Source organism: Megalops cyprinoides, chromosome 2 (genome assembly GCF_013368585.1).
Source record: "Megalops cyprinoides isolate fMegCyp1 chromosome 2, fMegCyp1.pri, whole genome shotgun sequence".
Lineage (NCBI taxonomy): Eukaryota > Metazoa > Chordata > Actinopteri > Elopiformes > Megalopidae > Megalops > Megalops cyprinoides.
The window spans coordinates 37507794-37534455 of record NC_050584.1 but is presented as its reverse complement, the minus strand read 5'-3'; the positions used below and the strand labels follow the sequence as shown (position 1 = coordinate 37534455).

The window sequence follows — 26662 nt, the reverse complement described above, 5'->3', positions numbered from 1 at the left end:
GAAAAATATTTACTTTCAATCTTATCACCCTGCTCAATAAAGGTAAGAGCATCACATCCATTGTTTTATAGTGGCCTTGGTCTGTCTAGTGTAAAGAGCAGCAGAGAGGTGACATGCAACCCATACAGAGCGCCAAGACAGAGGAATTCTCCTGTAAACCAGCTTATTATTTATATATGATACCCTCCAAATAATTTCTGAACTCCATCACAAAGTGTCACAGCTGCTAGTTTCTATGATAGAACCAAACAAAAAGGGTTTGTCTGCATTTATAGCTCCTTAGAATGCAAGCAGTTCTTTCCCATGACCTTCAGAGACAGCTCTGTTTTGCTCTGAGCTAATGATAAACTACTGCAAATTCAAGGAGCGAATAACCAGAGGCTACTGTTATATGTTGAAAGAATATTAAATAATCTTCACACTATTATAACAAACAAGAAAACTGTTCTGACACACTGTAGAATCCTAGAGTAGGACTAGGGTCAGGCACATAAACATTAGTTTACCAGTAAAATCACTTGTGGACAGTCATGGCTTCTGTGGGGGTAGTCAGTTTTAAGGTTCTACCAGAACAAGTGGTTTGTAAAACATTCATATTCTCACAATTTGTACATCTAGCTGGCTTCACTTTAATAAATGCACTCGGTATTTTTATATTGCGTCTTCAAAATGCAGGACACCTGTTGGGAATTGACGATGAAACCATATTGCATAAGTTTTGGTAAAAGTGGTCTGTTGTTCAGTAGATTCAGTGACTATAGTTCTGCTGAAAATGAATATGAATATTGAATATTTAAGACCCACTTCTTCTGGCAGAAAAAAGGCCATCCTGCATTTTTATGCAGCCTAATTTGTCATAAAAATACTAATTTTATTGAGATGATGAACAACCTCCAGACAGATATTTGATCTGAGTTAATATCTTCATTGTTCAATAATATCTCCTTAAGGAGGCTCATGTTTTCAGATTAGTGGGGTATTCACTAAAAGTAATTATGTAAATGGAGACAATAGCACACTATCAATTAAAACACTGTTAGTGGCTATTAACAGCTTGTTTTGGGACAAGGCCAATTTCTACAGGGGTGTCAGGATCTGGGAGTATAAGGAAAGAGAGCATGGTCACCTTTAATAAAATTAACAACATAAATATTTGTGATGTTGGCATGATTTGCTTTGAAAGCAGTATGAATACACATGTTCAAACCCGAGAGCACTCATGACAATGCCTGCTGCTCCTGCCACCTGTTAAAATGCTCAATAACCACTTCTGCAACTGGCAGCACCCTTGATAAACAGCATTCAACATTTCTTGTGCAGATCCTAATGTGTTCAGACTGACACACAAAATCCCACAGCCCTCTCTTGCTCAGGTTAGAGTTAGTGCTGATGTTCCAGTTTAATAAATGTATTCACTTTACTTGCATGAGTCTGGAAGTTCATTTGCTAAAACTCCTTAAAACATTTAGTAAATCTGACCCTTGCTTTATCTACTATAAGTCAGTATTGTTGGCTGAGGCCATGCAGTAAGAGGCTAATTAGAGAGAAAACGGTGCGGCCACCAGCTCAGATGGAAATATGCACAAGTCTTTAAACCATGAGAGATGACTTGATTCTGTGAACGGTACTGTAAGGTAGTGTCATTTCACTAAAAGTGATGACTTCAGTAAAAATCCTAGAGCCACTCTTTTTTTTTTCAGCGAGCCATTCCCTTGGCAGCAGGGAACTCCCAGCCCGCTGACTTGTGCAGCAAGCTGTCAGCTGGCACTTGTGCTTCCAAGGGGACATGGAGTAAGGCCCCATTCACACTGTCACAGCACGGAGCCCTGTTCTGTGGCTTTCATTAGGATGTGCCCACACTCCGAACAGAGGCCACCATGAACTCCTGTTCACCTTCTCAGTGACACACGTGCCCTACTTCTCCAGCAGGCTCTCTACCTTGCCGTCAAAACAACCTTCTTGTTGAAGAAGTAAACTATGGCCTCAAAGCAAGTGCTAGTATTTCAGTGTCAGGGAATATATTATCTGATTTAAGAGGGTCTTTGAAAGATAAAACAATGAAAAAAACAATCATAAGCATCTCTGAGCACATGTTTTAAAAGGGCTAGGATATTGGAGAGGCAGATACTCAATGGGTCATTGGATATATTTCCCTGTGAATGACCATGTCCTGTGCAATTACAGGGACAGGGAATTGAGTTCAATGGACTTAATCACTGTATAATGCCTTGAATATCCTCTCTAAATTGTTAATCCGCTATTTTGATTAGATTTGGGTATCATGTGTCCCCACTCTGCCTGAAAAGACTTCCCATGAAGTCTAAGGCAACTGTCTTTAGAGGCTGTGAGAAACATACACATACGCAATCACTTGTAGGGCAGCACGGTTCTTTTGCAGTCAACCAGCGGTAATAAGTTAGCTGCAACATCGACTTATCACTGAAATTCTATCAACTTTCTGTGTCTGTTTGAAAAGGGTCAGCTTGCCTGAATCTGAAGGTGTTTTGTGCAATTGCAATGTGTTCTCTTTCATTCTCGCCAGCAGCCTCTCTCTGGGCTAAATTACTTTTCTGGGTCAGCAAATCACGATTCACTTACAGTAAATGAAAATCAAGCATTTTTCACCACAACAAAGATGTGCTTTCAAGTCAAAAGAACATTAAGAAAATGTTTTTATTTTTCTGAGTTTTTCCAATTTCCTGTTTGGTTTGCCTTTGTTTTATTATGTTTTTAATGACAGGACAACAGAGGCCAAAGCCAAATCCTATGAAATATTTTATATTGCCTCTATCCAACTGCGACAGAGGTAAAGCTCTACATTTATAGGGATGGAGTTACATGCAATTCAGGGAGAAAAATATGTTGCTTTCAAGCTCCTAATTCAAATCTTTTATTAAGTCCATTCTCCAGTACTGAAGGGCCTAACTACATGAGAGTTGGGGCCTAACTTGGTAAGAAGAAATATTAACTGTAACTCTAGACATACTTTGCTAGACAGATAAAGGTGGACTAGATCTAGACACAATAAGTAGCATGGAAAGCAACATATTAGGGAACCAAACAAGCATAGGTGCAGGACATGTCATTTTATTGAAAAATGAGTCCCTGGAGAGCAGAATGGAGAACTGCAAATTTAATCAGATAGCAACTTCAAAAATGACATAAGTCAATCAGAGGAGCTGGTCTCTTCAGCCCATTAAAGCTCATCACAACCTGTCAGTCAGTGGTGGTGTTAGAAGGCCAATCTATGTCAGCAAAGATCACACCCTGCCTACCCACACTACATGAAGCTAGAATATTTATATGGGTTGATTCTATCTAGTCTCGTTCTTTAATATTATGTATTTAGTGAATATTTTATGCTGTCAAACCTCTTGTTTGACAGGCGAGACAACAGTACATGTCAAATATCGAAAATCATATCAGAGCAAAGGTGTGACATATAATGGTTGCTGTGCTTGTGATTAAGTATGCCTTCAGTGACAGAAATGTGGTTATTGCAAGAAGCAACAACAGCACGAGGATAACACATATTTACTGTGAACATGTATATATAAAGCAATAGGGTTTTGCATTGCAGCTTTTAACCTGTGGCAATGTTGTGTGAGTTGAACGATTTTACTGCCTTTGAGATGACTGTTTTTTAGGGACAAATAAAGTATTGCTAAGTTATGTGGTTAATCTGACACAATTAAGGCATATGAGTGTGTGCTGTACCATACAGAGCCATAGTCACAACTAAAGCATTAACCATAGCTGAAATGCGACAGGAGTGATACTTAGGGCTCCTAAGTAGTTTAGTGGTTAAGGTGTTCATTTTGAGCACAAGCTGAATTCTACCTCAGGGACAGGGGTGAGTTGGTCAGCCAGGTTGTGGTTGTCTCACCACTTTCAGGCACCCTGCAAACCATCAGGGGTCTGCCAGCTGCTAAGATGACGTTAGTGGTGTAGCACCTATCCTTCAACAAGCACCCACTTCACTGTACTGGACTATGTTACTTGCAGTGTGAAAAATAGTCCCTGGCTGTGTGCAAGTGTAATGGAAGATTGCATTCACTTCACCTAAGCACTACTGCACATATTAAGAGGCTAGTGTGGTAAGATACCCCTAGTATACAGCTGACATCCAAAGATAGGGTTTCAAAGGGGGAAAGGCAAAAAAAGACACATAAATGATGAAAGTATTGGCCATGCCAATATCTGCTGTAATAAGAGTCAGCTATATTCATCTTTCACAAGGCATTATTAAAGCACCAGATATTGTGTCCCAAGCACTCACTGCACCCTGTAAGGATTCACTTGTAGTCTCAATTGCAACATTTTAAGCAGGTTAAATTACACACGTGAATAGCATCGATAATAAACTGGAATTTTACTGATAACAGCTGTACACATAAATCTCATGAGTGTAGCACAACATGTATTTAAATAACTGTCATTAGAAATTCCTCAAATTTCCTGTAACTAAAGTAACTTGAATGTGCACATATTTTATTTCACACAACTTATACATATACACAATACATACAGCAAAATGGTGTCATCACATGAACTGAGCTTTGTGACAAAAATATCAGACCATGGTTTCTCTGTGCTATTGCATCAATCATAACAATCTCCCCAGAAATCAAAAAAGTGCACTTAATTAGATGGGGTTGAAAGGAGAGCATACATTGCCACAGCATCCACGGGAGAGGCAACACACGGAATGGCAATCATTTCAGAGCTGGGGAGAAACGCTATTCCACGACACAGGGCTGTTTTTCTGGATGTGGAAAGGACGGTACGGAGGGCACGCACTCTCCCCTCGCACCAGCTAATTAGTAGGAATAAGCAGGATTAGAGAGGCCTGTGCTTTGCAATGGAATTCAGTGGAGCACCATGCTTGTGCCTGCCAGAATCCACCTTGCCAACGATATCAAGCGTAAGATAGCGGAATTACTCACACCAGCAAACTGCAGTGTGGTCAGCCATGAGGACCAGATTTAACATGGCATCAACAATGTGCTCTGCCAGAAAAACAAGTCCTCCCCATTCTCTAAAATAGGCCCCAGTTGGTTTGAGAGATACGACCGGAATCACGACGCACAGCAAATGGGCTTATTTATGGAAGTGCTCCCATGTGTCATACGTTCTAGCTCTCTGATGGATTTTTGTTTTGCTATAATTGCTGTGGGAGGGGAAAGGAAACAAAATGGAAAAAAACAGAGCCAACAGATAGCTTAGGCAAGCTAAAACAGGCCATTTCTGTTATTTGTGTTATTGTGTTAGATATATCCATGGCAGGCATCAGTTTGCTTGGATACCACAGCATTGTGTGCCTATCCACAACCCAGATCTGCAGAAATATGACAATGTTGTTGCCCCTTAATGAAGTCCCTTTGCTCCATGACAGCTAACTCTTTTGAGTTATCATAGCCTGCATGTCCTGTACTGTGGGATACTTTGAGGAGCACAATGCTGACAGTACAGATTAGTCATCAACAATAGTAATGGTAATTACTTTAGAAATCTATCTTTAAAGGTGATGGATAGCAGATATGGAATTATGCACCAGGCCAAAGAGCATATCTCCCCAACTTTAAGTGAGAGATATTACTTCAAAATGCAGAGTTCATTCAGTGAATGAAAGGATAAGAGAAGTATTTTAAAAACTAGTGTATATTCACTTAATGATTGAGATGTTGAGTATTTTTGGCCTTGCCCCTGGGTGCCTTGGGATTAATAAAGTATTTCTTATCTTATCTTATCTTATCTTATCTTATTTTACTGTAAAGAACTTAGTTGCCCTTCCATACTGAAATATGTCAGAACTGAGGTAAAATCCTTATACAATCAAATCTAATATAGAACATATTTCAGATGTACTCCTAGGACTCTTCTTCCACATACATAGTTGACAACTGCAAACTTCAATTTTTAAATGATAATCTGTTCTTTGTAAAATTGTATTTGGTGGGGAGGGCTTTTCAAATGATGTCAGACTTCAGAATACCTTCAGAATGTAAATTAAATACATCACTGAATTAAAGTCCTTACACTGATGGAGGCTAAAAAATGGAGGCTAATAACACCGCGGCTTCTAATTTTATGTAAAATACTGATCAGTAACATTGTCAAAATAACTGAATTTGTTATGTGTCTTTCTGGAAGCCAGTACTGCAACAGAGGGGAAAATAAAACAGAAAAGTCTGTAAAAATGACTTGGCATTTCTTAGTACGACCTGCTGAATTGGCAAAGAAAAGGAAGGGATATCTGTCATTTCTTATTCCTACATGCTAAAAGGGTGTGTGTGTGTGCGAGTGTTGAGGGGCCAAACACTAGCAGTTTGACTGTAAAATACCGGAAAAGGATAGAGAAATAAAACGTGTGACTTCAGATAATTTGTCCTGGGGCTAACCTTAATGAGCGTTATTAACACTTTCACAGATAGTGCACTAAATAAAATGCTGCACAAATTTCATATAATTTAACGTTAAAGATTACAATAGGTTATGAAGGAGAATCCAGTAACTTCAGTACAATAATTGCAAGCATGGCTAAATGGACACACGTACTGGCACATACACACGCACGCACACTCACACCTACACACACTTGCACACAGTAGTCCATTTATTATCTGTGAAGGTGAACATTGTCACCAGCTCGGAAGTAAACGGAAGACAAGCACAGATCTGCCCAATACACAGAGGCCATGAAAATATAGAATGTAGACGGTCATTACTGGCATGCAGTTTCAGTATATACCCTTTTGTTTGTAATGCTGAGTACATTTCATAAATGGAATAACACAGTAAAGTGACACTGGCTTGTAATGGATCAAACTGAAATAGAACTAAATCATTTTATTAAGTGAAACAACAGGAAGAAGTGCTGTACAAATATCGTACTTATATTTACATCCTAACAAACCTACACTTTGCCGTTTTCATATTCTTTAGTTTGATAGATAAATCCAATGTTCACTGTTCCAACATCTGCTTAAATGGCGTATGTCACAGTGATGAAGTGCAATGCAGTCGGCCCTGCATCACTTAGACACTACATTTTGAGCACAGCTTAATGGAATCTGGACAGTAATGTTAGGAGCGACTATAAGTAACAGGAATACTGTCTTTCATTTACCCATCTGTATTCACAGCTGACAGCAGTTTCACATTTAGACAGTTTCATGAATTATAGCACTACATTTTCCTGATAGCTTCAACACGCTCCCGAGAACAAAATGTTATTTCCCTGTATCTATACGTTTTCAACGAAGGTAAAATGTTCTTTCGTGATCTTCCTAGATGTACTGTTTAACTTTTATGTGACAGAGTCGAGCATAAAAAATCACCCACAACTTAGTCACATACGGTCGTATGCCATAAAATATTAACTTCTTTCGTAAGGCAGGGTGCGCTGAGGCGGGTAGTCTGCAGCGCTTCAGATGTTACATAACTGAAGTTTTAGACTGTACAGTGCTTGAACTACAATTTAGCCTACCTTACAAGGGCTTTGTTACCATCTGTCGTACACAAAACTGCATCGAATACTGTTCATCTCTGGTACAGCGCAGACTTAAATAGATGGTCCAGAGCCAAGTAAATCGACGCGCAAATCCCTTTAATACATAGCATATATAGTCAAGACGCTCAACAGATTACACAATTTTACCGCCCGGGAAGTACTGCATGGTTCCAAACACTTTTTGTGTAGCTAACTGATTACCCGTATTGAATTTAGCCTACTTGTAAATCTGTCAGATGAACAAATGTGTATTCACTTTAAAATAGGGACGAACATCGCCAGGTGTCGCCTAAATTGTACTTAACTTTAAACTCAGTGCGATGGACTCATTTTACGGCGTCGCTCTTGTTGCAGAGAGGAAAAATGTAAAAGCACTAAGTTCTCTTTTAATTGTATTCATACTTGTCGCTATTGCAGGTATATAGTTGAACTTTTGTGTCCATAAATGTACATTGTCATACTGAAATAATACACCACTTGCTCATATCAATTTATCTTCCATTTAGTATTATCGGCCTTCACTTGTTGTATCAGCTAAAGGCTTATTTCATTTCACTCTGGGAATTTAACCGTGTGTTGTGAAATCAAGGGGAAAACTAGCCTAGGGAGAGATGCTGTACCTGAAACAAGGCTTTGAGATGCATGCGATCTCGATGGCACGCTGTTACTGTAGTCTACGTCACAGTTTGTTTTCGCTGTTGAATAAATTCTTATCGCTATTATATTAACTTAGCAAAAAATAAATAAATAAATACAAAAAGTACCAAGTTGGAGGCAGAATGATATATTTTGTGCAATACATTTAAAATAACGTGCAATATCTAAAATGGCATCAATCTTTAATGACCCGCCTGTTGCCTGTCTGCGTGACAGTTTCTCTCATACCCACCTCAGCTTCGCCGCGTTGCATCCACTTTTAAATACAGAAGCACATAAACAACCATTCTCCAGTTGACCATGTTGTGTTGTAATATAACGTGTATTAACCTAATAGTGCGCAGTTAATGCAGAGTTGTTGCAGGTACATATGGTGACAATTCCTAGAGAAGAGAACTATGAGTCAAAATCCAGTGTATTCAAATGACAGAGCACGTTGCTTTCTAGGCAAAGGAGGAACTGAAGGTTAACACTGCACGTTGTAGTGTTTACATCTAGCAACAGTCAGACGATGTTAGAGTAGGATAGGCTTGTTATGTTAGTTCATCATGAATCGCTTCAGTGGTGGATGTGATTTAGTCACAAGAACAACTATGCTCAGACCGGTGACTAGAATTTACCGCCCCATGCTCTATTCTGTCTGACTAACTCTGTAATTTCGACACACGACATAGCTAGTATGAAGAAGCCATTAAGATTTGTTTGAAATTGAAAGTAGAAAGTAAATAGTTTCCATTGCCATACGTCGCTCATGCTGTGAAATCTTATGAAATCATAATTAACAAATGATTGTACCATTCGCGTCTCTCATATCATTCTAGAATGGGACATTAAAATTATAAGAATGTGCAGGACGTGCGCATACACAAAAATGTAACATTAATGGCCTGACCTTAATTCATTGTTGTTGGCTGAAATTAGCGACGTGAGTAGTTCTTCATCAAAATGCAATTACCTTACACCCTGTGAAAACGTCCTTGATATGAACTGCTCTATTCCTAAAGCAAAAAAAAAATCCAATTTTAGCTAGGTCCAGACTAATATTAGTAAAATCCCCTCGTAAACATTTCTAGCATGAACACAAGAAAGGTACAAAGAGAGAAAAATGATCTTACCTGCAAATGGCCCTGGTACATATTGAGCATAAAGTCAAATCGCTGCTTCCTCAACGGTAGATGTCAGTTAGTAGAGCACTTGCAATACAGAAACGCTGGAGGTGTTCATATGTGCAAAGTGCTGTTGAAGTGGAGGTGGAATTCTGAGGCTAGTCGGGTCAGAAGTGAGCGCACTGAAAACATGCAGGAACAAGCTTGAAACGTTGTGTGAGCGGAGCTGTTCTTGCATCAAGTGCTGAAAGCAAGAGTTCTCGCTATGTTTTATAGGCGGCGTTTTGACTGAGGGAGACAGACCTGAACACAGGCTGGAGAAGTAAGGTGCTGGACAACGCGTCAACGCTAGGCGCTCCTGAAATCTTCACGTTTCTGCTTCGTGGATGCTCCGCTGTAAATGGGGAATAACTTAATCTTGTGTTGACGTTCGCATTCGTGTGCGAGTTGCCCTGTATGGATTTCTCTCTCTCTTTTTTTAATTGTTTGGGCGCTTCCAGCTTCCTTCTCTTATTTCTTGCACTCCTCTCTGACGCTTGCCCATTCCTCTCGGTCTGTCCCAACCCTCTCTTTCTGTGAGCTGTTGGAGCCGCCTCCTTCACTCACGTGCTCACCCTGAGAAGGACACACAACTGAGCACGGAGAACAGTCGGCAGGATTCTGTTTATTAAAATGAGACTGACAGCGTCGATTGAAAACCTGCATTTTGCAGAAATGGGTATTCTCTGTCAGAAAGCATTAAATTACTACTACTGCTAATACTATGACGGCAGCACAATACATACAAATACCTAATAGTCTATAAAGAGTCAGAGTTCATTGATTGCATGCAATTGGCCTCAAGAGCATGTCAAAGGTTATGAGTGTTGTCAGTAATGCAGGTGATGTTATCCGCACTAATTCATGTTAACATGATAATGTATTTAGCATGATGTATGCCCTGACCTAAAAGGTCTGTTCATAGTTTTGCTGCTCTGGGTCACATATAAAGTGTGTGTATATCCTTTATTAATCCAGCAAAGTGTTAAAACTGTAATTAAGTAGAGAGAGAGAAGTGTTCCCTTCCGTGGTGGTTGGTGTCTGCTATGGTTGGTTTCCCTATCCTCTTTGAACAAACAAATGAATGATGCCCAATGGAAGATATGTACTAAAAGGGGTATTTAACCACTGTTGTGCTTTGCTTCTAACTTTGAAAAACTAATTCAACTAAGTGCTACATTTTCAGTGCTTATACTTTATTACTAGTTGACCACTATATATTGTGTAAAAAACACATGCTTAAAGTCTTTCTTCTAAGACAAAGCTACACAGCAGTTCATTTGAATGTCCCTGCATTTTTTCCCCAGTGGAAATACAATTATAGTAATCATAATTATGACGTGATGATATGTAGGTACGAGGTAGCACACAATCTCAACTACAGTGAAAAATATCCCAGCTCTTATAACAGGAATGAGAAAAAAAACTGATTACTTACATTGTTGTCAAGGTCAGTTCACTCTTGTCAACCCATAGTGCAACAATTCAGAAAATAAATATAGTATATTTGTAGTAAATAAAAATAGTTGTATTTTTGAAATTTTGAAAGTGCTGATATGTACAGAACAGATTAGCATCATTTTTATTGCAGCGCAGCTGCCTTCTTGAAGGTGACTGGAAGGTATTTTAACAATGTTGTTGAACAAGGGAATATATAAAAAAGGAAAGTGGGAACCAACCAACAAGACAAAGATTATGCAAGACAAGCTTGGAAATGATAAAAGTGCCACAGAAAATGTCTCTGCATTTGGAATAAAACCTCAGCAGAGGACTTCTCTGGAGCTGCTTGACTGACATTAAGTGTAAATACAGCTCTTACAATTGAAACTGAATAACAAGACTCAGACTACCTCTAATTGGCAGAAGGCTAGAGAGCTAGTGGTCATTCTCCTCACCTCTTATTTTCGTGTTTATTTTACTGCCTGTGGTGTTCAAGCATGAAACTTGCTTACTTTGTCCCCAGATGCCCTATTTGTGCTATTACCAGCTAAGACTTTGGTTGTTTCACATTGTACAGCTTAATTAAACTCACATATGTGAGTTCCTAAGATTGCCCAAGCCCTCTGACCCCATTCCTTGTTAATTCCAGTGAATACGGTCAGTTTGTTCTTAATCAGTTTAGCATGGGCAAGTTCGAATACAAGTTGCTGGAGACATCAGACAGCGGATGGGGGCACCAAAGGTTGTAAATGATGCCAAGTGGGAACAGTTCCCGTTGACATTCAAAACTACACCCACACACAAATGCAGACCCTTGCCCATTACATCACATGTGCTATGATACACAGCTGATACAAATCTGCAATCAGGAAACACTGAGACTGGCTTAGGTTAATAATAGTCTATATAAAAAAAATGTTGGTGCTATAGTGGTGCATGTGCTGGCCAGATGCAAGTGAAAACATTGGGGGTAAGGCATTTGTTAAACATATGGAGGCTCAATGAAAAGAGGAATTCTACACTGTTTTACACTGTGCTGAATACTGACAGCTTTGTCAGCATTCAGCGCAGTGTTGAGGTCACCCTTTTTAATCCTTCAGTCCTCATAAAATCACATGAATGCATTTTCAACACTTCATGAATAACAATAATAAAATAGGTAGCTTGCAAATTTCTGTACCCCTTGTCCACATCCCTACAAAAGTAATGAATCATTCTAAAAACCACCTACTGGAGCTAGCTAGCAAGTAACAATAGAAGTTGTGTACTACATAAGGTTAACTTCAACAGCTATTAAATTGCCTTTGAGGGCTGCAGAGAGAATCTGATGTTATTGACATGTCGCTGAAAACTCACATATCAAATAAATGGAAACCAACATTCCAAATATGTCTGAATTTGGCAAGCACTTCAGACCCCACAGCTAAGTAATAGAGGAGAGTAAGGGCCCTGACAGAGGAATTTGAAGACCTGAAAATTAACTCCTTACTATCTATAGTAGGTACCCTTACACAAGAAAATAACCTAATATTTGCAAGCTTGTTACATTACTGTATATATTTAGTCAGTTTACTAACATAAGCAGATAGCAAAAGATTTGTCAAGCTAATGAAAAGTTTCAATGACTAAATTTATAAATAATAATTTTATTGTACCTGGCTAAACATGACATACAGTAGTATCTGTCAAACCAGTAGACTTGATACAATTTATACAAATTTATACAAATCTTGTAGTTTTAGCTAATGGCAGAAATTTTCAAAACAGACATATCAACATGACCAGAATTTCAGCAGAGTAGTAGTTGTGGTTCCTTTACTAATTCAAGCTGCTTTAGTACTGTTTCCTTCTATTAATCACATACTGGTAGTTCAGCTATCAAATTTATTTTGCTCCTGCTACACTCCAAAGAGTTGTCTCTCCAGCATTGCCAGATCTGTATCTCAGAGAGTTGCCAGATTACCCTCCAGACGTTGTTTTTAGACAGACGTTCCTAGGTGTACACAAATCTGCTTATTTCCCATGTGTTTCCTTCATTGTAGGCATGTTCGTCTCATAAATTATATAATGTTTGCTAGTTGTCTGAATATTTGTAAAAAAATGACATTTTTTACTTATATTGGTAAAAAGCAATGGGGCACTGTAAACTTCTCTAGATCTGATCACGAGATTACCAAATTGGAAGCACTGGCTCCTTATATAGCAATCTTTTAAATTGCGCTAAAAGACCAACATGGGTCCAGACCTTAATTGTCTTCTTTGCCCACTAAAGTTTTTAAAATTGAACCCAGCAGTGTTTTACAGCAGCATGTCCTTTGATGCCAATTGTACTGATTCTATGGATTATTGTACTGTAGTCTGTATGTGATAATTTAAATTTTCAAACTATCTAATCCAAGAGCTCTGTGTCTGGCTAGTCTAATTAGATATTGTGTAAATAAGTAAGACCTGTGCTTGAGGCACCAGGCCTATACTTGCAGAACGTGTTGAGAAATTCAACAAGTCAGCAAGAGTCAGAGTTGGCTCTTCCAGGGCATGATTGCGTGTCGTCTTACAATGGAGTCAGAGTCAGCAGTTCTGAGGCATAGCTTTGCGTGTCATTCTAAAGCGGAGACAGAATTGGTCTTCCTAGGGCCTGACTGCACATCATCTATGAAAAAAAATAGAACAAATAGATATAATAAATAGAACGAGTGAGTCAATGTCTGGAGGACAGGACCAGATTAACTTTATTTTTAAAATGAAAAATAAATAGCCTAAATGTCTTAAATGTGTCTTACTGGGCCTGAACTACTGCAGCATGAATAAATTATGCTTATTTGCTGTGAATACCTCAAACTCTTTCTCATCTCTCTCTCTGAAATCTGCATACCCGGCTCTGAACAACGCATACAGCATCAAGGATCACACCTGTCTGATGCCAATGAACAGTGAAGAGGACCTGAGCTTGATCTGCCATCCAGCCCTGTTGCTTTCTACCATCCACCCACAGCCCTGAGGACACAAGCAGAGTCCCCACATCCCATCTCATTGCCCAATGGCAAACTGACTGTCACTTAATGACTCATTAATTACTCACTTACATGTGTCATATCTGTTCTCACATATTTCCAGGAGTACATCTCAAGTTCCTTTTGCAAGGGGTCAGGGAATAATATTTTATTTTTCATATTCAGTCTAATAATTCACTCTAATTTTTTCTGTTTTGATTCCCTCTGGAAATAATGCTCTATACAACACTGATTACATGAGGGCAATATCTCAGATAAAATGTGATTGATTTATTGATGATGATATGTGTGGAATTCAGAATATTAGATACTTGGATTTGAAAGTAAAATTAGGTTAAGGTTAAAGGCTTGGAAATTTTAGCAGCAAGCTATGAATGTGTACAGTAAACTGATATTTGCAGTGCAATTCCCCATAAATACATGTGTATGGTACTATCAGACAGGTGTGCCTGAGTGTCCCCAAGTTTTTGTGGATTCTTCATTTTGCACTGCTATGCTTTTTATCATCAATGAATGATAAATAGATTTTCATGTTTTCTGTGATCGAGTAAAGCTAACATTTAAATATGCTACTGTCTGAATCAATTTTGAAGTGCCACAGCAGGTCATTACCATGTATTTCCATTCTGTTCTGACATGCAGTATGGCTGGGAGATAATTGAAAGCAGAACAGTAAAACTTTTGCTTTGTGCCAACGAGCAAACAGTGTGGTGTAATTGGCAAACAACATATTTATTAGAGAAATCCCACAAGAATGCAAAACCAAATCAAAACCTTTTCCCTTTGCATCCATTTCTAAGTACAAAGTACATACACTGTGTGCATATACATACATATATGTATATATATATATATATATATATATATATACACACACACACACAGACACACACACACATATAAAGTGAAAAGTATTCAGACCCCTTTACTTTTTGCACATTTTGTTGTGTTATAGACTTAATCTAAAATGGAATTAATGCATTCTTTTGGCCACCAATCTACACACAACAACCCATAATGACAAAATCACATTTTTTTTAGAATTTTTTGTAAATTTATTAAAAATCAAAACTGAAGAATTCAGACTGCTTGCTGTGGCATTCCAAATTGAGCTTATTGGCATTGACTATCCTTGCGATATCTGTAGAATTGAATTGATAGGACATGATTTATATTTTGATTTGAAACCACTGTACACACACACACACACACACACACACACACTTACATACTGTACATATATACATATGTACATACATATACGCATACATACATTTGGGATTATACTGAATCCATGATTAGATTTCATATTCACTCCCATATATTTCTGTTTTTAGAGAGCTTGGGATTCATCTGAATACCAGCATTTGGTGAGCATAACCTAAATGCCAAGTCTCTGACTAATGTACGTCCATGTGTTGCAAGGCATAATGCAAGGTCAAAATGGCAGTTCATTCATGGTTGTTATCTAAAACTGTGAATATTGTAGTCTGAGGAATAGAATAAATATGAAATATATTGGAAAATTGTATTTTCTCAAAATGGTTAAGATAAGAAAAAGTACATAATACTGCTTTTATTTACGCAGTCTTTATAGTTTAATGTTTTGCTGTCCATAATTGAATTGACTATGCCACATAAATGCAACAGATCTCTCAGAAATGTAAATGCATTTCTGCATGAAAAAAGGTAATAAATCCCATCTCTTTTCTGGTTCCTGGACCTGTTCCTGGCTATGGTGTTTCCTGTTCCAGCAGTGGTATTTCCTGCTCCAGCAGAGTATGTCTAGTTTTCTTTCACAGTAAAGTTGTGGTGATTCTTGCTCCAGTAGCTTTGGTGCAGCTTGGAAGTTCTGGGTAGAAGTGAATAGGGGCATAGGTAGAAGAGAAGAATATTTCTGAAATGCATTTTAATGGATTGTAATGACCAGTCACTGTCCCAAATCTGTATGAATGGAATATTTAATGCTTCTGCTAACAGGGAAGGCTGGGACAAATTACATTGCCATGGACTTCAGTGATACTCTGGGCTGAGTCTGAGTATATGGTGCAATCCACCAAGAAGTTTGTAGTTAGTGGATTGACCGTCCCACCTGGAGGAACCTAAAGAAATGTTGACCAGACAGAAAGACGTATATGAAAAGTATGTGTCCCAAAGCCCACACAAAGCTAGAGATCAGAGAATTCTTGGTCCTGGAATCATTCTGTGGATGGAGCAATGTTTGTCTCTGAATAGGATATGACATTCCTGGTTACACCAAGGAAGCTGTGGACCTTGCAGATTTAGAAATTGGAACACTATACTCTGTACTTTAGAGGCATACAAACACCATGACTGCTGTTAAGTCCAATGGTGGTCAAGTGTGTAGTCAGACCAGCATTTCAGCAAAGCCAAATTCTTCCCCCAAGACTGCTAATAATTTGACCTTGTGAAATCATCGTGGACAGAGAGGGCAGATAAACCCAAAGTGTTCCCTCATGAAGCTGAAGATGTTTTATGGTATGTTTTTAGGCACAATGAGGAGCAGGATGACACAGAGTGACAGTGGGAATCTAAAGCTGTGGTGAGAGTCAATGCAAGCTGTTCCACTGGTCGACACAGACAGAAGTCACATGCTGGTGTTCAGTATGTGAGTCCTTAAAGATGCAGGACACCCAGAACAGAACAGCAGGCCACAAAGAATTCATGGGAATAAGATCTTATATCTTACAGCAGAGCCAGCACGACAGAAGGAAGGAAAAAGTATGGACACATAGGTACAGTTCCTAATCCAACACTTGAGCAAAGTGCAGATTTCAAAATTCAGCCGTAGTAAGCATATACCACATTAAAGCCCCTTTACAAGGGTTTAACAGAGAATGAGGGGAGGGTTGTTCTGGGGACAAAGTTAAACATACTGCTCGTGGTAGGAAGGGCAGTACAGTGCCCATAGTCCTCAAGATAAACATTGATGCCCCAGTCAGTTGCATTGGAATAGGTGGTGTGGGTGCCTTGGAGCATAGCCATAAGGGCCATGGCTATATTCTTGTATTCATGTACTAATCATGTCACTAGGTACCCTCAAGTACTCTCTTTACATAATATGAAAGATAGCTAGCTAATGCATTTCTGGAGTCAGACACAGTATGTGGGTTTGATTTTGCATTGAAGTTCAAATAGGTACACCAGCTCCAGCAATACAGGGGATAAAGACCATCCTCAAACAAACTCAGATGGTGCCTAGTCATCTGTACTTGATTGCTGACGTCTATCCCTCAGGCTATGACAACCTACCACACACCACTGTAGAAACTGTGGATCCATCTCCAAATCTCTCGTGTTACTACAACCACAATGCTAATCTTCTCTTAGTATCCACAACTTTACATCGATTTTTCTTGGTGGCCAGGTTCTCTCTGTACTCTAGGTCTCTGCGAATAAATACTCTGCAGATGTGCAGTCGTCCCTCTTTTAAGGGCCAGAGAGAAATTTATTTTGCATTGGGTTTGCTTTCAACCACATTAATGTGGTTGTTATAATTTTGTAGCTGGTTAGTATTGCTGGTCTGGAGACTGCAGTCTGTTCTATGTTAGTGACTCTGGACCAGCTGAAGGGACGCTTTTCCCTTTTTGCCATTTGTAGTACCCTTGAATGAAGCATACATGAGTAATTGCATCTCAGGTGCATCTCAGATGTCACTAGCTGCTATTTTTATGACAAAACATATCTTTGAACCATTATGTATCTTTAAAAATAGAAAGCTTTTTTTTTGCGATGAAACCTTACAGTACAGCTGCTTCAGCAATGCACAGTGCACACAATTATTTATAATAACTGTTGTAATGAATGATAAGTATTTTTTTCAGAATAGACTATCAGACTGGTTCTAAAAAGGAACAAAGATTGTCATAATTCACCAAAGCCAAAGAAACTAGTCTAGGCTGGTGGCAAAGTATAAACAGATATATTAGAAATATAGTGTATGGTGTCAGAAAAAAACTTGCAGTTACTCCAAACTGTAGTTACCATTCACAGTTCTTTGTCATTTGAATAAGAATGAAGTTAATTACATAATTGAAATATTAATAAGATGGGGCCAGAATAGAAATGCCAGTATATTAAGCACATTTATCAGCTGAACAGGCATGTGAAATAGATGTGCCTTATGTTAAAAATGCATAGCTTTGTCAAAGTGTCCTTGTATAAATAGTGGATGTCCAATTAGATTTATTGTCAGATAATATTGATATACAATCCCACTGACTGTAAACCTGCTCTAAGAACACTATTTTTATTATACACTAATCCTAAAAGGTGAATATAGGATGACCATCATAAGCTAATTGTTGTCAAGTCTCATTTTATGAAGAATTGCACTTGTTGAGATTGGGAAAAAGTGCAACACATTAACAATAGGCAAAATCAAACTGAATCTGTAAATTTTCCATCTATTTTAATTTCATGTAGTTTTGTGTAGTTTTATTTGAGCAGTGTAATTTGTTGCAGGTTTGAGGCTTATTACCTGTCAACACAATCCTACCATAGTGCATCACATTTGCCTGTTTTCCTGTTGCCTGTTGCCTGATTGTTAGGGCTGCGATGTTAGAGACTGCACACTCTAGTCTGGTCATGAGACTCTTTGCACTAAGGGATGATTCTCAGAGAACAAATGTGAGTGTTGATGTCATTCAATGCAATAGTGGACTGCCAAAAATGCCGTTCAGGGCAGAAATTTCAAATGAGTTTGATTTCTTTGTTATCATTGTTTCAAGTGAGAGCTCCATAGTATTGCAGTTCTTTGAATATACTTGACCTGACCTGACCTGACACAAAGACAAAGGCAACAAGGTCTATTTCTGCTTCTCAACACACTGAAATTAGGAGATAACACCAAAAATAAAATTATCTGATGCCAGTCTTGCAATATTTTACATCATATGGCAATGGGAATGGGAGATTACAGACCTTTTTACCTGTGGTTTTGATAACATCATGTTACGTAAGTAAAGAATTTCCAATTATTTGTAATGCGCTGAGAGATTCAACGGATAAGAGCACATGCAGGGCTATCAGTGTTCTTGACTGGCATTAAAACATAGTAGAGCAAAACAAGTGAATTTAATATTGAGTAAACTAGCTAACTCATAGTTTGGTGAAATACTAATGAAACGTGAAAACATTTTGATATTCAAACAAATTCATAAGGAAACAAAATAGCTTACAACCATTCACAGTCTTGATGTGAATAGGCACATTGTCATTGTCCTTGTCCCCCCATAATACATTAGCATTACACAGCACATAGAGTCTGATGGGTATTCAATATGGCATCATATCTCTGTTATATTACTGACTTTTTTCTTGCTGCCACATTAAGGTTAGCTTAGCATAGTCAACAGCACTATAGCACAACTGTATTGCTGCAAATCCAATTAACACCTGTGTAACTGGGCCAGATTGATAAAAAATAGGGAGTCAAAGGGAGTACAAAGATGAGGACAGGAACATAATTAATTTTGTTCCTGTAAAATAATTGTTTCTTCTTTCTGTCTTGCTGGTTACACAAGAATTTCTCCTACAATCCAGATTGTTTATATGGGAAATTTCAACCCTTAGCCTCCCTGCAATGCCTGACATGTTTCGTGAAGGTTCTGAAATATTCAGTGTTTCCATTTGTTCCCTTTGCTTCATCATTAAAATGTGTGCTCTGCATGTTATTTATAATTTATACGGCTCAAAATTTGATTTGAGGAAATAAATAAAAATAAAAGCCAACACAAGAACTCAATTTACGTCTCATGTCAGCATTGTGTTTTTTAATTTAGTTTTCATTACAACCACAGTTAAGGAAGAATGTACTTAAACCACTACCATAACTATGCTTTAGATGGCTGCTGCACACAGCATAACATGATCTAGCATGATTTTAAACAACTGCATGGTATTCAAGTATTCAAGCTGGATTCATAATCTTCCTTTTGTTATTCTTGATAATATCATCCGTGTTCCTTTTGAGGCAAAAGAATACAGCTGATCACACACAGCTGATAAACAGGTGCCATTTGGGATTAGAAATGCTGTTGATTCTCACACAAGTGTGGATGCTGTGGTGCCAACAGTGCCTGTCCTTGGTTGGAATTTATGTAACTAAGGCAAGTGAGGATGAGAGAAAGTCATGCTATCTATCACTGTAATGAATGCTGTCTAACTCCCAGGCTGAACTCTGAGAACTCATTTCATTCACCACTGATGCCTTAAATTACCAGGGATGACAAGTAAGACAATAGGACTGTTGTCACTCCTTATGACATCGTCAATGCAAATGTTGGTGGAGCTGTATCAATAGCCCTGGTCTGAGTGCCAGTTGTGCTTCTGGCTAAGTGAGAAAAAATGATAGAGACAATGCAAGAATATACAAATATACATGTGGATATCAAAAAACAAAACAAGATTCTACTTTCAGGATTACTTAATCCATGTACTGAAAATACTAGTATATGGTTATGACAATTAATGCATAACCCATGGGTGATGTGAAAGGGTTGTGTCTGAGAATATCTATTGTACTTTGTGCCATGGAAATCTTGGGAGTACACATAAGTACAGGGACAACGCAAATGACTTTTCTCTGGAAAGAATGAAAAGTAAGGTTAATCAACATTTAATATGTTGGCACATTAAACAAGCACATCAGTTACGTAAATGTAATAGTGCACAACTACTGTTGGGATACAATGACAAAAAGCTAAGTGAAAGCTAGGTCAGTACACGATGTTCTCATTCTCGTTTAATGCAGTCACAATGGGTTGTTTATTGCTGAACAAGCGTTCAGTTTTACTATGGGATAACTGCTAATGTGCCTCTGAGGGACTGGATCAGACATTTAATGCTGCTGGGAATTTTGAGTAATTATGCTGCTCCTTGAAAAGACTATGTCATGTTGGCAGTAAATAAGACAAATCTAGATCAGATGCCTGAAAGCCACAGCAGGAAGATGGGCAATGCATCACCTCCAACTTTTTAACTCAGCAGATGTGAGACTGTGCTCCTCTCTCCCAGAACCTGTCACTCTATTATGCTCCTCTGGGCTCCTTGACACCCCACCCTAGTGAGTGCTGGAAAATTAATCTGAGTTTGCTTGCAGCCCTTTTACACACATGTGCATGCACACATGCACACATGCACGCATGCACACATGCACACACTCACATACACACATACACAAACACACATATATTCTGTCTCTCACTCAGTCACAGGCTCCTTAACTGTAAATATTCTGACATGAACATTCAGGAAAGAATCTCCATCCACCCCTTTTGTTAACAAGATGAGCAAACATTTGCCTCTCCTGAAGTGAATAAATCAGTGAATCATTGAGTTGCCATAAATAAAACTATACTGGCAGTATTAAGCTGTGCGATTCTGTCACAGTTCATTGGGTTCCAATTCAGTCTTATGAAATGGTGATTGAATTGAGTTAAGGCACATGGTGACAATGATCATATCTGCATTTCCAGACATGAGCTGCTTCTGTTCCACATTTGGGGCATATATTGTGTCCGATGTAAATTTCAAAGGCTGTAGTAAAATGACGTTTTGGCCACAAATCAAATATAAATATTGAAGCTGTTGCAAACAGTGTTAATCCTTTTTTTCTATAGGAAGAAGAAAGAAAATGTGGGCAAAAAGGTCAGCCAGGAATTGCAATTTATTGGATTTACAGTCCTTGAATGTATTTCCCAATTATATGCAAAAATGTTAAATCATCTATCTGGGGTAAACCCAAGAACTCATAAATCTCACAAATTACAGGGAAATATCAGGTGAATAGTAAAAGCCTCAAAATGAGTAGATGAGAAGTGTGCAGCACTGTTAATGAACTCTGAAATGACAGTCAGCACTGAGGAACATCAATTACAATATAAGCTCCACAAAAACGTGGTTGCACCAATTTCCTCTCTCAGGCTACATATTTCCATGATCGGCTTCATTAAGCGTCACTGTTTCATAAAATCACAGCTATGGCCATGTGATGCCATTTCAGTTGTCAAGTTTTATAATCCAGTGCAGTTTCACCTTATTCCTCATTTCCTTATTCCTTGTTAGCACTTATAATAATTTGTGAATTTCACATGGTTTTGCCTGGACCTTCACTTACAAGATACAGTATATCTAAACAAAAACTGAAAATCCAAATTTTAAAGACAATTTTCTGTTATCCAATTTATTTTATACCACAAGTAGCTATTTGTTCCTCTGAATTGGTGTTTTCAAGAATGGTGTAAGTAAGAGGTCAAGGACCTTTGAGAACAATGGAGCTTGGAGCCAGTGCAGCTCTACATATCTTCATATGAATCACTGAAGCAAGCTCCAGCCTATCAAAAATGAGGAGATGTGGAAGGAACATCACACAGTCAATGAGCCACTGCAAATGTGCCATAGCAAAGGGGAGCCAACCCAACCACTTGTGTCACTGTCTCCAGTGAGGGTGTTCTTACCCACAATCCCACAATTGGGCCATACAGCACAGAGCGTCTAATTACATTCCTTGTTGCTTTCTACCACAGTATTGTGCCACCAGAAGAGAGAGGGCAGCTGAGGACTGATACATCACACTTTGTAATCATATGGGACAATGTTGCATCCATCACTCCTGTCAGGTCACTGAATGGTTTGCCACCCACGTGTGATGATGCAACCCCCCCCCTTCCCCATGCTCCCCATTTTTCAAGGTGGGAGGTATTAGACCACCGTCCACATGTGACCAGATGTCCTTCCTTGGTGCAATGAATGCTGGCTGTCTGGCAATCTGGGGTGGATGTGCCACTGCAAGAGATTTTCTCCTTGTTGCATGGCGAGAGAAAATATCACCATGTGTTGTCGATGACAACATGTAGCCTGATTAACCAGTGAGAATGGACTGAAAGCGCAGTGTGCAATAGAATATTTCTTTTGCCTTTTTGACCTTGTATTGTTTTCATGGAATAACGTATATTTCCACCATGACCTTGGTATGTTTTGGTTGTACTGATATTTTAGTATATATTGATAGTTGTAGTTAGGCCATTGTTTGTGATTAAAAGAAAGAACGTTCTGGGAGATTTTTTATTTTGTTTTTTTTGTATTGTTATCTTTTGTTTTTGTTTGACTTATTTCATGTATGTCATATATTTGGCATGTATTTAATGTTTTGTCTTAGTGCATTTTAGAAATTAAATGTGTCATTTTGGCATGTGTCAATCAGTTTTGGGGCCTGTGTTAACTGTTTTTCAAAAGTGACTCCTGTTTGGAGAATTGTGCTCAAGAGAAAAAAAACTGCAACTGTCATTGTTTTGAGCATTGTCTTAATAGCTGAAAACATGAGATATTATTTCAAGAAATGTGTGATAACAATTGAGAAAGACTGTGAAATTACCCCAATGATGTACTACATTATTGGCGCATTATTTTGCTATATTTTCTTACTTCCAGTTTTGTTATTTCTTATCATTGATTGAAGAAATAATGAACTAAATGTATATGCTAATTAATCAGGTCTTCAGAATACCCACTCTTATTGTCTATTCACCGATGATATATATTTTCTGTACTTTCAAAAATAACTTTCTCACCAGTGGCATTAATTTCTATTTTCTCTAGGCCTATCATGCGTGTATTTTTGTAATACAGCAAACACATTTTCAGTTTTGAACTGCATGGAATACAAAATTTCATTTTCAGTTCATCTTCCTCTGTGTTTGCATTAAATGTACCATTTACAGCTTGAGCCACTGTTTGCACACCTACATACTGACAAGCACAATACACATCTTTTGTTTCATCCAAGCCAAAGCTGGATCAATTAGTAGTCATAATTAGTCAACATTAGCAGGTGTGGGATGTATTATTCAGTAAAGATTAGAAACAGCTGTGAGACAGGCTCTGCAGGTGTAGGGGTTCTGATGCCTCTGAAATGTGCAGTAGCATGAGGTCTTTTTATCATTTGGCTTCATCCAATTCTCTGTCAAGGTGGGAAATGAACTTGGACTCTTAAAAACAAAAACCAAGCAGAACAGAGTAAACTGAGGGCAAGTGACATGACGAATTGAAGCTGAAGCTGTTGTATCACATCCATAATAAGAACAGGAGCTCCTTTGCGATGAGAGAGAGATCAAAAAGAACATCATTACTGGTGTGCATTGTATATACCACAGCACAAAACTCACTGCATAATACAAGACAGCAAGACATTGGACCAACTTGAAATGAGAACATTCTGGTATGGTGCCCATGGGAAAATTAATTGCTGAACCCTGCTGTGGGTGATTGTAGAGGAACTGTGCACTGAGGATAACAGCTGATTTACAGACTTCGAGGGACAGGGCATTTCCTGGGGGTGGGTTTGCTAATTTGTCATCAATTTGTTACAATGCTCTGTCTCACTTTGTTCCTCTCACACAATTTGCCTGAGTTCAGTGGGGGCAGAGCAGTACTGCCCACTGGAGATGTGTTCATTATTAAACCAGCAGGCTATTTCTCGGTTTGGGAGCAGTAGTGGGCAAACAGGAAGAGACGTCCCAGAACAGGAAGTTAAAAATAAAACTCCACTTCAGGCAGACACAACCTCAAAGGACCTGTTAACCTTTTTGGGATTTTAAAGAATCAGCTAATCACAGGAAACTGTTACATTTTCAGTCTCAGTTCTTTCCTCTTTCTTTTTATTCGTATAAACAGGGTTATCCCAAAGAGAAGATGATGATTTAAAAAGTCCCTGCAACTGTAAAATAACTTGAGATCTCCTAGTTGCCATAGTCTAGCAGTATTCATTTAAAGCAAAAATGAAAATCAATGATACTTCCCATTGCAAACCACAGAGTCAGGATGCCCTTTAACACTTCACTATTGCTTAGGTTTGTTCTGTGGTCTTACTGGGGGGAGTTAGTGTCAAATGTATCAGTGTGTTTTTAGACCAATTAACAATAATTCAGATGAAATCATACCCTTCCAATTATTTGAGGGCCATATCTCAGGGTCCAACCCAGTGCTGAATGTGACTTGGCATGAAAGAAAATGTAGGATGCATGGAAAGACCTTAACATTAACAGAGCACACATACTGTGGATTGCGTGTGTGAGTGTGGGGGTCCATAATAGTATTGTACCAGGTGGCCAACTCATGTCATGACATCCTAAAACACAGACTTCACCACCACTAGGGGCAGAATTTAGTCCTAGACAATATAGGTTTATTGTGTATTTCCTATGCAGCAGTTTGTTTACAATGCATCTTTTTTCTGTCATAAAAATCAAAGAACTCCAAACATTCCAGTAAAACAATACCAGCCAACCATAAATAGTGCAGTAGCCAAAATGATAAATATAACAAGATACAAAGGAGGGATCTGAATGAACGTCCCATTATCCACTGAAGTAGCCTATTTTTACATAACATATTTACATAAAACACTGTTGTGCATTAATGTTACTTTCACCATATGCAACTTATTCTCCTGTGCAAAGACATGACCACTTATCCAACAGCTGAGAAACAGTGCCCCCCTATAGAGAACAAGCCCATTATTCAAATAAAGCAAGATGCAAACAGCAAACAGGTGAAAGCAATGAGGTCACAATAAAGGTGATAAATCCCTACCTGTGTGCTGAAAAATAAGTAACAAGGCACATGATTGCCTGTTACACTATACTATGCAAAATAGGCAATTTCAATACTATATTAACACAACAAAGTACAGTACCATGACATTTTCACACTAATGCATGATACCAGGTAGAAGGATGAGACGCAATCATGAAAAGTGCATGTGACTGATCTCATTTATAACAGTATCAGTCGCCCATAATGATTTTCCTATGGCTGAAATCCTTGCATTATCAAGGATTCCAGTTAAGATGAGCCCCAGGATTGTATTGCTTTCAGTAGCTTATCTTCAGTCTAGCAATCTCCATAAGAAATGCCATCAAAAGAAAAATTTGATCAAAACATCCCATAAACATTGACAATGCTGTGTGTAGCCTCATTTTTCTGAGGTTTCTTCTGGGCAAAATGGCCTAATGGGTGACTTAGTGTTTGTTCATCTAAGCCTGTAAAGATAGACTGATCTGAGAAGAAGGGTCAGATGAAAGCATTTGCTCGTGCTCATGCCTATGTTGTCCTCTCTAGAGTAGACGTCAGCAGTTCTCTGCATGGAAGCGGTACAATGATGGTAAGTACAAGCTGTATCTCAGCCTCACCACTGTGGCAGCTGGGTCATGCCATGACAGATTAAAGAAACCAAGCAGACTCCTTCGCTGGATCCATCCCCAGCAGCTGGATCCCCTCCACACAAATTAAGTACTAGGTTTTTGCATTCGGGCAGTAAATCCACTGGCTGGAACAGGAGCACTCTAATGCTGCCAGTGCCCAGGGGCTCTAGGTCTTGTGAATCCCAGGCTCCTTATTTGTTAACAATTGGATTCTGAATGGATAAGAGGTGGGGGATGTGGGAAAAGGGGTTTTGTGGTCAGAAGAGACAGTCACTAACATAGAAAACAATTAATCCTTTATTACCTAGCTGCTATGGCTGTTTACTGCACAGAAGAATCTAGAATTAGAATCTAATTTATTTTTCTGTGGTGCTTAAATAAAGGGAGTGCTTGGAGTTACCATCAGCCTATATCATGAAACAATACCCTTCACTCCTGTTTTGTCCATGTAGGGAAAGTGTTGATCGCATAAGTATACTTGTAATATTTTACAAACGAGGATTGTATAGCTTCATAGAGGTTGTGGTTATTGATGATCTTATCATTTCAACACACATCACTGCTACTAAATCATATTCCCTCTGTGTTTTGTTTCACATGACCAGGAACGAGAAGCACGGAACATGAAGCATATTGTGATATATATATATATATATATATATATATATATAT

General features: G+C 38.5%; 1 protein-coding gene across 1 annotated transcript in view; it reads right to left on the bottom strand.

The window, feature by feature from the left end:
- pex5la (peroxisomal biogenesis factor 5-like a) overlaps positions 1-9791 on the bottom strand; it is a 77385-nt gene extending 67594 nt beyond the window's left edge. Inside the window, exon 1 of the mRNA XM_036521414.1 lies at positions 9286-9791. Coding sequence (XP_036377307.1) covers positions 9286-9315 — 30 coding nt within the window. The 5' untranslated portion in view covers positions 9316-9791. The remainder of the gene's footprint in view (positions 1-9285) is intronic.
- Positions 9792-26662: the final 16871 nt, after the last annotated feature.